At 56.8% G+C, this 11401-nt stretch overlaps 4 protein-coding genes across 4 annotated transcripts; 2 read left to right on the top strand and 2 right to left on the bottom strand.

Annotated features, from left to right (window-relative positions):
- Positions 1–932: 932 nt before the first annotated feature.
- Positions 933–2908, top strand: GMORB2_6877 (translation initiation factor 3 subunit D; the record flags this gene model as incomplete). Its single annotated transcript, XM_035468843.1, has 3 exons — positions 933–1143; positions 1260–2496; positions 2611–2908. The coding sequence occupies 3 exons, from the start codon at positions 933–935 to the stop codon at positions 2906–2908; spliced, it is 1746 nt and encodes a 581-aa protein (XP_035321223.1).
- A 460-nt stretch (positions 2909–3368) lies between these two features.
- On the bottom strand, positions 3369–5228 carry GMORB2_6876 (uncharacterized protein; the record flags this gene model as incomplete). Its single annotated transcript, XM_035468842.1, has 3 exons — positions 3369–3661; positions 3779–4667; positions 5145–5228. The coding sequence occupies 3 exons, from the start codon at positions 5226–5228 to the stop codon at positions 3369–3371; spliced, it is 1266 nt and encodes a 421-aa protein (XP_035321222.1).
- A 943-nt stretch (positions 5229–6171) lies between these two features.
- GMORB2_6875 (uncharacterized protein) lies at positions 6172–7893 on the top strand (the record flags this gene model as incomplete). Its single annotated transcript, XM_035468841.1, has 3 exons — positions 6172–6315; positions 7429–7679; positions 7866–7893. 3 exons carry the CDS (start codon positions 6172–6174, stop codon positions 7891–7893), a joined length of 423 nt encoding a protein of 140 aa, XP_035321221.1.
- An 836-nt stretch (positions 7894–8729) lies between these two features.
- On the bottom strand, positions 8730–11228 carry GMORB2_6874 (drebrin-like protein; the record flags this gene model as incomplete). Its single annotated transcript, XM_035468840.1, has 3 exons — positions 8730–8854; positions 8961–10949; positions 11036–11228. 3 exons carry the CDS (start codon positions 11226–11228, stop codon positions 8730–8732), a joined length of 2307 nt encoding a protein of 768 aa, XP_035321220.1.
- Between the last annotated feature and the right edge of the window lie 173 nt (positions 11229–11401).

Below are 11401 nucleotides of genomic sequence, written 5' to 3'. Positions count from 1 at the left end.
CCGACTCGTTGTAGCGAGGGGGAAGACACAGATGGAGAGAAGGAAGAGAGGAAGCTTGTGGCGGAAGCAGCAGTCCGTGATGGGAGCGCGAAACGACCGAGCAGAAGGGGAGAAAGAGGTCCCGACTCGGGCAGAGACCTCCACTGAGAGGGGGTTGATCCGAGAACTCTCTGCGACAGCTAGTCTGCTGTCGTCGTTCAGAGAGGCCGACGAGCCAGTTGGGGGCTGCCACACCGTAACCTCATGGCCGCAGAACCCCGACACAGCCACAGTCGCGCGATGACCACCTGAAAGAAAGATGGGAAGTGTACCGGGCAACGTCGGTGAATTTCAAACGCGACAGTACCTATGAGGTCTCTGACGGGTGCAGGGTCCATGATGATGCGCCATAACCATGTCGTGAAGGAGGAAGTTGAAGCGAGGTGATACTTTGTTGAAAAGCCGTCGTGCTATGATCAGGTGGATGATGATGGTAGTGGAGCAGCGGCGGTTGGACCCTCTATTGTGTGTTCTTTATCTTCTCCATTCCACCACCCAACATGACCATGATGGTAAAATTATATATAACAAATGGAAAAACGTTGTACCATAAAGAAAAACACAGAGTAAGTAAGACCAGCACAAGGGATCAAGGTAATATCGTGAGTGTTGAGAGAGTCTCACGATAAGTACTATTGCGGATTTTTGAGAGTGAGGCTGGTGCATGCTGAGTCAAAACGCACAAACGAGTTGAATGTGGCGTGGGGCTTTAGGACAAATTTCAGCCCCACACCCCACCACAAATTCGAACCTGGGAAACCACAAATTCTATCGCGCCTTTGTGTGAGCCCCTCCCCGCACCGTACGTTTGGGAGTATTTTTTTTTCCTTTTCTTTTTTTTGTTGATTTTTTTCTAACTCCTCTGAGGACCGACGAGGAAACATAACACAAAAATGGCCGACTCTCTCGACTACATCAGTATCTGCGAGAGCTGCCCCGCCGGTGATGGATGGGGACCGCCCGTGACGACGGAGACGACCCTCGAGGGTGTGCCCTACGCCCCATTCTCCAAGGGTGACAAGCTGGGCCGCATGGCCGACTGGACAGCCGAGGGCAAGGATAGGGAGCGTGGATCACGCATGCAATACCAGCGCAACTACAGGGGTGAGTTTCTAACTAATGTCGTCCTCTTCCTCGACGAAGGATGGGCATATGAAGGAATGAGAGAAGGATAGTAGGGCTAACTTATGGCAACCTCCCCCCCCCCCCCTAAAAAAAAGACCAGCAAGTCTACGGTTCCAGCCACGCCGTCACCTTCAGTGCCCCCGTGGCCGAGGACGAGTCCTCCTTCTCGATTGTCAGCAACACCCGCGACACGACCAAGACGAGGTACGGCCGTGGAGCAGTCTTCACGCGTGGCAGGGGCCAGCGCGGCGGACGCGGCGATGCCCGCTCGACCCGGGGCCAGTCAACTAGGGGAGGAGGGGCGGCAGGGCGGCAGGGCGGCAGCAGCTACGACAGCCGTGGCCGCGGCGGCGGCGGCGGCGCTCGCGGCCGTCGCTTCGGGTGGAAGGACTACGACAAGCCGGCGCGCAACCGCGACCCGAGCATCAACATCCGTGCGGACTGGGAACTGCTGGAGGAGATTGACTTCAACCGCCTTGGCAAGCTGAACCTGGACGGCGACGAGGGCGAGGACCTGTCGGACTACGGTTTCCTGTACGCGTACGACCGGTCGTACGACAAGCCGCCCGTCAAGGGGATGGAGCGCAAGCTGACGGCGCTGGACCGCGCGGCGTACAACGTGACGACGTCGTCGGACCCGGTGATCCAGGAGCTAGCGGAGCGCAACGAGGCCACCATCTTCGCGACGGACAGCATCCTGTCGATGCTCATGTGCTCGACGCGGTCGGTGTTCCCGTGGGACATCGTCATCGTGCGGCAGGGCGGCAAGGTATTCCTCGACAAGCGGGACGGCGCGACGCTGGACATGGTGACGGTCAACGAGAACGCGGTCGACGGGCCCCTGGACGCGGCCGACGGCAACAAGGACATCATCAACCAGCCGGCTGCCCTGGCCGAGGAGGCCACCTACATCAACCACAACTTCGCCAACCAGGTCGTCATCGAGTCGCAGGCCTCGCGTGTCGACATGGCCAACGCCAACCCCTTCTACAACTCGTCCGAGGATACCGACCCCCCGGCCTCCAAGGCCTACCGCTACCGCCGCTTCGACCTGTCGACCAACGACGAGGAGCCCGTCTACCTCATCGTCCGCACAGAGGTCGACGCCATCCAGCGCAACGCCGTCTCCGGCGACGTCCAGCGCGTCTCCCTCAAGGCCCTCAACGAGTTCGACTCGAAGGCCCAGGGCAGCGGCGGCGCCCTCGACTGGCGCACCAAGCTCGTCGCCCAACGCGGTGCTGTTGTCGCCACCGAGATGAAGAACAACAGCTGCAAGCTCGCCCGCTGGACCATCCAGAGCATTCTTGCCAAGTCGGACGTCATGAAGCTTGGGTATGTCTATCCGTCTCCTTTCCCCTCTCTGACTCTCTCTCTCTCTCTCTCTCTCTCTTTCTAGTTATCACAACATCATTTCTCAAGATCAAGAACAAGACTGACATATTTCAGATTCGTCTCCCGTGCCAACCCCCGCTCCAACGACAAGCACGTCATCCTCGGCGTCGTCGGCTGGAAGCCCCGTGACTTTGCCAACCAGATGAACTTGTCCATCTCTAACGGATGGGGCATCGTCCGCACCATTGTCGACATGTGTGCCCGCCGCGGCGACGGAAGGTTCATCCTGCTCAAGGACCCCAACAAGTCTGTCCTCCGTCTTTATGAGGTGCCTGGTGCTCTCGAGGATGAAGATGAGGACGAGGAGGGAGAAGATGAGGAACAGGGTCAGGGTGAGGGTAATGACGAATAAAGAAAATTTTGTTTGAAGCAAAAAAAAAAAAGGAATGAGATTATATGGATGAAATGGTTGCTAGAATAAATTGACCTTTTTGTTCTTTTTCTTTTTTTGTTCTTTTGCTTCTTTTCTTTTCTTCATAAAAACCCTTCGTCTAGATGTGAAGAAAAGAAAATGTGATTCGAAGGAGATGCTTGTCACGTTCTTGCTTGTGTAAAGTTTCTCCTTTTTTTATTTTTATTCTTCCTCTTATCTTCCCCCCTTTTCTTAAAACTATTACTAGCCTTTATCCTCACATTCTGTGTCCTGTATCTCAAGTAAGCATCCATTGTGGTATTTCCTCCTATTCCGCGCTGGAAAAGAAAAAAAGAAAACAAAAGAAAAGAAGGAGAAAGAAACAAATAGAACAATGAAAGAATCGGAAATCTCAAGAACCTCAACAAAAAAAAAAACCTAAATCCCTTGCAGGTCAATATCAAATGCCCGTGCCCCTAGCCTTCGCGACCTGAGAGACCAGAGCATCCATCTCGACCAACCAGTCCCTGGCTCCGTTCCTGAGGGGATCTAGGCCGAGGCGCAGGGCAGCCTCCGTCGTAGCCTCGGAGAAGAGGGAAAGGGCCTCGTCGGCGGCGGCGGGACCCGACACGGCGACCAGGTGACGCGCCCACAGGGCCAGCAGCTCGTGCCGCAGACACATGTCTACTGACCTGGCCGGGCTGTCCATGTAGCTCGTATACGTGGACGACGCGAGATGGGAGGCGAGGACATCTTGGTGGAGTGGCTGCTGCTGCTGCGGTTGCGGTTGCGGTGGTAGCAGTTCCCGAGTCGAAGACGTCCCCGGTCGAGGAAGCCGAGGTAGAGGATGCGGAGGAGGGGTCAGCTCACGACGCGGAGATGGCTGGTGGGGACGGTCATAGAAGGGTTGGCTGAACAGCGATCGGATAGAGGGGAGGCGGATCACCGGTCTGGTCGTCTGGTCGTCATCGCTGTCGTGGTTGTTGCTGTCGTGGAGCGTTTTCCGGAAGGTGGGAGGACGCGTATAAGGTGAGAAGCGACCGGGGGGGTAACGGTGACGTCTGTCTAGGGAGTACGGGTATGGTCCGGGCAGGAAGGTGTTCCTGGTGCCGTGGTCCGGGCCGGTGTCGGATATCTGCGTCCTGTTAGGGGGAGGCACGGAGACGTCATGACTTGGACGACGGGCGAGGGTGTCGTCGTTCCTATCTGGTGTCTGCCCTCCTCCCACCACGGCGTGAACGGCTGCAGCGCCTCCTGATCTGATTCTGAGACGGGGAGGGTTGGATGATGGCGGTGGTTCCCATGTTCCATCACGGTCACGACCGTCATCGTCATCGTCGTCATCTGTGGCCTCGGGGGGAGTGGACAGGTGCTGGGCTGTAGAGGTAGAAGTGGAAGCGGGAGCGGAGGTGGAAGCAGCAGCGGCAACCGCAGCAGCAGAAGCTTGCTGTCCCCTGCTAGCCCTCGTGGTCACCTTCCTTGCCCCGCGTCTGGTGACCTTGGAGGGGGAGGGGGGGATGGAGGCGAGGCCGGTGCGCTTGCTGGTCCGGGGTGGAGGGTCCCAGCTCACGCTGTCGGCGTCGAGGACGTGTCTCGAGTCCCCGTCTAGCTGGCCGGTCTCGCAGCACTCCCGGCAGGTGGACAGCTTGCACTGGGCGCACTTGTATATGACGCCCCGGCCGGCGCGGGAGCACATGTCGCACTTGGCCATGGCGACGCAGGTCGGTTCCCAGCCGTGGTGGAGGTCCCTCTTCATCTTCTTCTGGGGTGGCCTTGCTGGCGAGGCCGTCTCTCCGTCCATCTTCTCTTCTCCTCGTCAATCGCTCTCTCGCGTCTCTCTCTCTCTCGCCTCCTTCCTTGAATCAATCACGCTCTTGCCCGGAGTGGGAAAGGAGACAGGATCAGCGCTATTCCATACGATGCTACTAGTAGGTGTAGAGAGCTGATATATTGATGGGCTATACCTCATATATATATATATGTATGCATGTATGTATAATTCCGAGGGGGTGGGAGGAGGAACATGGCAGACAATGGACAAAAGGAAAGGGAGGGGGAGAAGAGAGAATCACGGCAAACACGTCTGAATAGAGAAGAATGAGAGGGATTCACTGTCATTGTTGCCGTGCGAGAAGGAAGTGGGCAGAGTTGGGATGAGAGACCACGGGGTTCAGAAGGTGGTTTGCGTCAGGGACAGTCGGAGAGCACCGGTTGGATGAGGCTGACCGTGATTCACCGACGGTCCATGGCGGGAGATGGGCAGGCGGTTGGTTGGCAGATTTGTGGCAGTAATGACGGCGGTGATGACGGCTGCAACCATGGGCAGTATTCATAGTATGTGCAGATTATATGTATATGTGTATATGCCGTAGTGGTAGCGGGTAGCGGAAGTGGTAGTGGTAGCGGCAGCCTTACAGAGCACACAGAGGACACCAGGGTTATCTATCATTCCTCATTCCTTGTACATGACAGGGTACGGGTATCGGTTGAAGTGCTCATCGTCGAGACAGGAAGTCGTAATTCCTGTAGATAGACATCGTACGAGGTAATTCACACACGGGACAGGGGAGGGGAGGGGATGAGGAAATCGTCAACCGCGTCGCTAGTCGCCAGCTGTCAGTTGGACTGACCTTGGGTTAATCGTCATGGGGGTTAGGCATATATATGTACCCGTACAGAACAAAAGCGGGGGGGGGGGGGGGGGGGTTGATGGACAATTTGCGTGGGACCCAGGATCCGATGCTCTCGAGGTAATTTGCCGCGACAGCATGGGCTGGATGCCGACGGCTGGCGATCAGTTTCTCGGGGATCCCTTGGAAGACCGGTCGCGTATTCGTATTTCGGTTCACTCGCATCGTAGGTTGCTAGCATGTTGCCGGTCGCCGTCAGTCACGGCCCTTGGGCAGCTTATCACCATCACACCGTACTCCGTACACACACACACACACACACACACACACACACACATGTATATATATATATATATACATACCCATATGCCAATGATAACCACATATCTCAGGTATTCAAGCCTTACCACCTGTATTTCGCAAGCATGTAATTATCCCGTATGCCGGTCTATTAATAGGTAATACACTCTGTACTTGAGTCTACAGATTACACATAGATACGAGTGCCCTAAGATTCCCGATACCGTACCCTCCTCCGCCCGGACAGATACATGGGGGGTTCAAGGTAAGACGCGTACGACGAGTACAATTCCGCCCTACAGCATACAGAGAGTACGTACTCGTACATGTAGAATGCGCCTTACAAGTCACCCCGACCTTGCCTGGATCTTGGCTGCGCATCTCGGCAACGGAATCCCGTTCAAGGTGGGGAGAGAGATGCCGTACCTGCCGATTAGCGCATGGAAGGAGCGGCACCAACCCCAGCAGCGCTCTCCTGTAAGGATCCTGTAACAAGCTGCAGCCTACGATGTGCATGCAACGGAGTATGCAATGACGATGATGATGCTACTGCAGTGGTAGAGCTGCAACAGCCTACCTAACAGCATCGTATTACCGCAATACCACGTGAGACAGCCCCCATCGCTGAACAGCAGCCTACCACTAGGCAAGCCTACCACTAGACAGGCCTACCGCTAGACAGCCTCAAAAAAGTATTCAACACCAGCAGCAGCACTCTCACAGCAGGGGTCTCTCTATCTCTCTCCATCTCCCTGAACAGTCTGACCCTCAACAGACGGGGGCTTCCCCCCCCCCAAGACAACCACCAGACTCCTCCCACCGACACTTGTGGCCGTTCACACCCAATACGCGCACATACACACACACACCTGCCACACCTGCCACACCTGCCACACATGCCACACACACACGCACACACGCACACGCACACGCACTGCCGCACTGCCACAACAACACGCACTGCACCCACACTCTCCAACCGCAAGTGGCAGTGGAGACGTCAGCTGCAGAGGTGGGAAAGAGAAGAGGCCCCGCCAAAGAAGTGGAAGGGTGGTCCAAACGCTCCTCCCCCCCCCCCTGTCCATTGAGACTTTTTGCCAAGAACTATCCGCGTAGACACACCTCTCGCACTAAATATCACATTACTACGAGTATTACTTGGTGTGCCCGTCGCGCTTCAGCTCCTTCCTCTTTCCTTTCCTGCTTTCTCTTTTCTTCTTCTTCCCTCTTCCACCTCGTGTCTTATCGGAAACTTCCCTCATCATCCTCATCGTCACCTCCTCTCTTTCCTCGTCGCGACAGACCTCTTCCGACAACAGACAGAGTCGCCTCGCTCCTGTCAACAATCAAGAATGGCTAGCCAAGAGTACTACCAGGGTGGTGGCTACCCTCAGTCCCCTCAGCCTGTACGTCCCCCTTCCGCGCGGCCTCTCTCCCTCTCCCTCTCCATATGTCTACACAGACAACACGGCAACGCAACCCTTCTTGCTCTTTCTCCGGTCGCAGTGGGGTCGATCAGCTCCCCTGCGCCGTCGCACCCCGAATGGATAGACCTGGACCTGTACTGACGAGAGAGGGAGAGACGGATAGGCCTACGGCGCTCCCCCCCAGCAGGGCTACTACCAGGGCCAGCCCGGCCCTTACCAGCAACCTCCTCCCGGCGCCTACGGTGGTCAGCAGCCCATGCAGTACCAGCAGCCCATGCAGTACCAGCCCCAGCCTGAGCAGCAGCAGCAGCAGAACAAGGGGTCCGGCGGTGGTGGCGGTTCCAACAACTGCTTCATGGCCTGCATCGCCGCCTTCTGCTGTTGCTGTGCTGTCGAGGAGGGTTGTGAATGCTGGTAAGTCTTGCTCTCTGTCCTCCCGCATGCCCCCCTTGCTCTCCCAAGCCTAAATCTTCTTGCGTGCCCCCCTCCTCTGTCTGTCGCGCACACACACATACGCACGTATATAATATATACCTGTGTGTGTGTGTGTGTGTGTATGGCTGCAAAAGTCCAAGATGGCTAACCATTCTTAATTTATAGTATCGACTGCTGCGAGTGCCTCTGCTAGACCCTGTTCCCCTCTACCTTGTTGTCAGATATTTCCACTACGAACCGCGCGTCCTCCTACTTGACGAGTAGTATGCTACCGTCATGGCACGCGCCCTCTTCCTCTCTCACGGAACTTCTTTTTTTCGTTTTCAAAAACACACCCTCAACATTCTGTCGAAACCGATTTCCTTTTTTACATGTTTTCTTTTCTATAACGCTGGCGAATATATACATCACCCTGGGAAAAGCTCTCCCCCCCACCCCTTTTTCATGCTTTCTTTTTTTTTTCTCTTCTACCTCTCATTTCTTTTGGGATACTGTACTGCGATGTAACAGGATGGGATATGGGGAAACAGCAAGCGTACAGGTCACGAAAACAAAAAAGAACAGGTTGGATTTCCGTCTTCTCTTGTCTCTATCTCCCCCCTCTCTGTTCATATAAAAGTAGAAGAATTTGCGCTCCGTCTATGGGACACATTGTATATATATATCCAGCATAGCATTTCAAAGACAAGCCTTTATCATATTCCTTTACTCTTGCTCTGTTTCCCAACTATCATTTCACTCTTGTCTTTTCAGAAGTAGTAATAGACTCCCGTGGCAGTACTAGATGGAAACGTGAGAGTATACGCTGGTACATTGTTTATTTGTCTTTTTTTGTCATGTTTGAAATATTTTATATATCTGCCCCCCCCTCCCTTAGCATTGACCATAGACCACTCCGTGATCAAAAACACACACATCCCAAGTCGCTTTTTTGTTGTAAAAGTGTTGTAAAGAAGAAGAAGAAGGACAAAACACACAATGACTGGGAAGCAAGAAGAAGAAGAAGAATGATTTTTCCTCGTCCTCTTCTCACTCGTTGAGCCGTACATAGTTTGCAGGGAACAGACCAATATTTCCATTGTATTCACCAGCCCACCAGTCATCGTCGGGAAACTTGAGATTGGTGATGATGGCATCCTCGGGGAAGCTGAGTTCTGGTTTAGGAATGAGTATCAGCATCAAGGGTAGATTATGAAGGGGACAGAGAGAGAGAGAAAGGGAGTGGGGGGGGGGAGGAGAAAAAGAAAGAAAAAAACTAACCATTGTTCTCGCCAGCTTCATAATCGTAAATGGCCGTGGCGGTGGGCCCAACAGAAGCAGGAGGTGCCGCTGCGGGAGCCGGCGGAGGAGGCGCAGCAGCCTCCTGCCTGGCCGGGGAGGGGGGAGCAGGCTCGGGCTCCTCATGATGGGGCACCGTTCCGCCGTCCTCGACGAGCTCGACGTAGTTGCAGGGGAAGAGGCCACGCTCGCCCCTGGCGTTGGTGCCGGCCCACCACCCCTCGTCGACCATGTCGATGTCCGTCACGTACTCGCCCTCGACGAGCTCCACCTCGTTCTCCTCGCCCTTTTCGTAGTCGAACTGCACCACGGCCACGAAGCCGCCCTCCTTTTGGTCTGCGACGGGCGCCGCGGCTTCCGGCACAGGTGCGGGTTCCGGCTCGGCGGGAGGAGGGGGCGGCGGGGCGCGCGTCTCTTCGGGCGACGGAGAGCGAGCGACGGGTATGGCAATGCGCACGGGGGACTCGGGCTCCGGCTCATACTCCTCCTCCTCTTGCCGGGGCTCCTCGACGGGGGCGGCAGGCCTGCTGGGAAGTCCCGGGAGGGAGAAGCCGCCGGCGGGTCTGGACGCGTCGGGCACCGGAGGGGGGGCGGACTCCTCCTCCTCTTCCTTCTCGTGGGAGGCAATGGCGGCACTGGCACCGGCACCGGCGACGACACCAGCGGCAGCACCGACACCCATCGGCGCGGCGCCCTTGAAGCGATCCTTCAGGGCGGACACACTGCCAGAGCCAGTGTGGGTGGGCTGCTGCTCCTCGTGCTGAGGCACGTCGACTGCCTCCTGGCCATCTTCAGGACGGCTAAAGCGGGACGACGTCTGCACCGGCGCCCACGATTTACCAGCGTAGCCGCTCTTCCACTCCTCACCGCCAGTCTTCTGCGACTCGACGGGAGCCGATGACGGGGCGGAAGCACTGGGCACAGGTTCGCCGCGCTCCTTGGCCTTCTTCTCGGCCCACAGCTGGGCCGGCGTCTTGCCACCCTGGTCAGCAAAGGTGCGGCTGGCAGACCCGACGGGCGCCGGGGCAGGAGCCGAGGCGCCGCCGACGGGCACGGGAGGCTTGGTTCCGGTAAAGGCCGTAGCACCTCCAAACTTGTTGGCCACCTTGGGCTTCGGAAGGCTGGTCAGACGCTCAGACTGGGCAGGCTGTGAGAAGGCGGAAGCCCTGTCGGACACGCCCTTGGGGGCCTGGGACTCCTCCTCGGCCTGGGGTGCAGACGTAGGCTTCTGGGCCTTGGCACGGATGGCCGCAATGTCAACCTTGCCGACGGGCTCATAGGCGCCCTTGACAGGGGTCGGCCGGTCGTCCTGGTCCTTCTTGGCCTGGGCACGGATAGCAGCAATGTCGACCTTGCCGATAGGTTGGTAGCCACCCTTGACCACGTCCGCGCCGCCGTCGTCCCGGCGAGCGGTAGGGACGAATCGCGAGGGCTCGGCCTTCTGCTTGGTGAGCTCGGCCATGTTGACCTTGGTGGGCTTGTAGGCAGACTCGACCTTTTCGGGCTGGGTTCGCGTGACGGGGGGAGCGTCACCCCAGCCGTCGTTGTCGTCGACATTTCTGGTAGACCGAGAGGCCACCAGGTTGCTGCGGGTCGCGGTCGATGTGGTGGGCGTGAAGACAGGCTTGGCTGCAACGGTCCGGGGCGGCGGAGCGCGGCTGGAAGTGGCAGCCTTGACACCAGGGCCGGAATAGTCAGAGCCCGAAGCGGCAACCACCTTGGACAGGATGGCCTGGGCATCGAGGTCGTCGTCGGAGCGGGCGGTGATCTGGGTGTGGAAGCCCTGCAGGACGCCGGTGATGGCATTAGTGTAGTTGTTGAAGTAGCCCTTGGTACGTTCGGGAACACCGCTGCCACACCAGGCAATCAAGACTCGCTTGGGAATGTTCTTGTTGGGGTCGTTGAGCTTGATGTATGCGTACTGGATGCGTCCATCGTTGAATTCCTCAAAAAGGTCGCTCAGTTCACCCTCTATACGTACGCGAGCACCAGTTAGCGGCTACGTAGAGGATAGGCCGGGAGGCATGAGTCAGAGATCCATAAAATCATATGCTTACCTCCTGAGTCTTGCACTTTAAGGACGCTTTCGCTAGAGCCAGAGTTCTGGAAGGCATTGACAAGGGGCGCCTGAACAGAGAAGAGGGCCCACAGGCACGAGGTGGGAGAACCGGCAGGCAGGGCTCCTTCCAGCACCTTTTTGTAGCTGTTCTTGATCGCGGCCCCGTTTAGGGACAGGTTGATTGACGCCATGGCTGCCAGGAAACTTGTTGTGGTCGTCGTGGTCGGAGAGCTCCAAAGAGAGAGAAGCGGGGAGGGGGGAGGGACCTGAGCGGTCGGGAGAGAGAGTGAAGAGAGAGCAATACGTAGAGCTCAAAGTAAAGAGAGCTGTCTAATCTAAAGAAGAAGAAGAAGAAGAAGGGTGG

This window comes from Geosmithia morbida, assembly GCF_012550715.1.
Source record: "Geosmithia morbida isolate 1262 chromosome Unknown scaffold_7, whole genome shotgun sequence".
Lineage (NCBI taxonomy): Eukaryota > Fungi > Ascomycota > Sordariomycetes > Hypocreales > Bionectriaceae > Geosmithia > Geosmithia morbida.
Note: the sequence above shows the minus strand (reverse complement) of the source record. Positions and strands in the feature narration are given on the sequence as shown.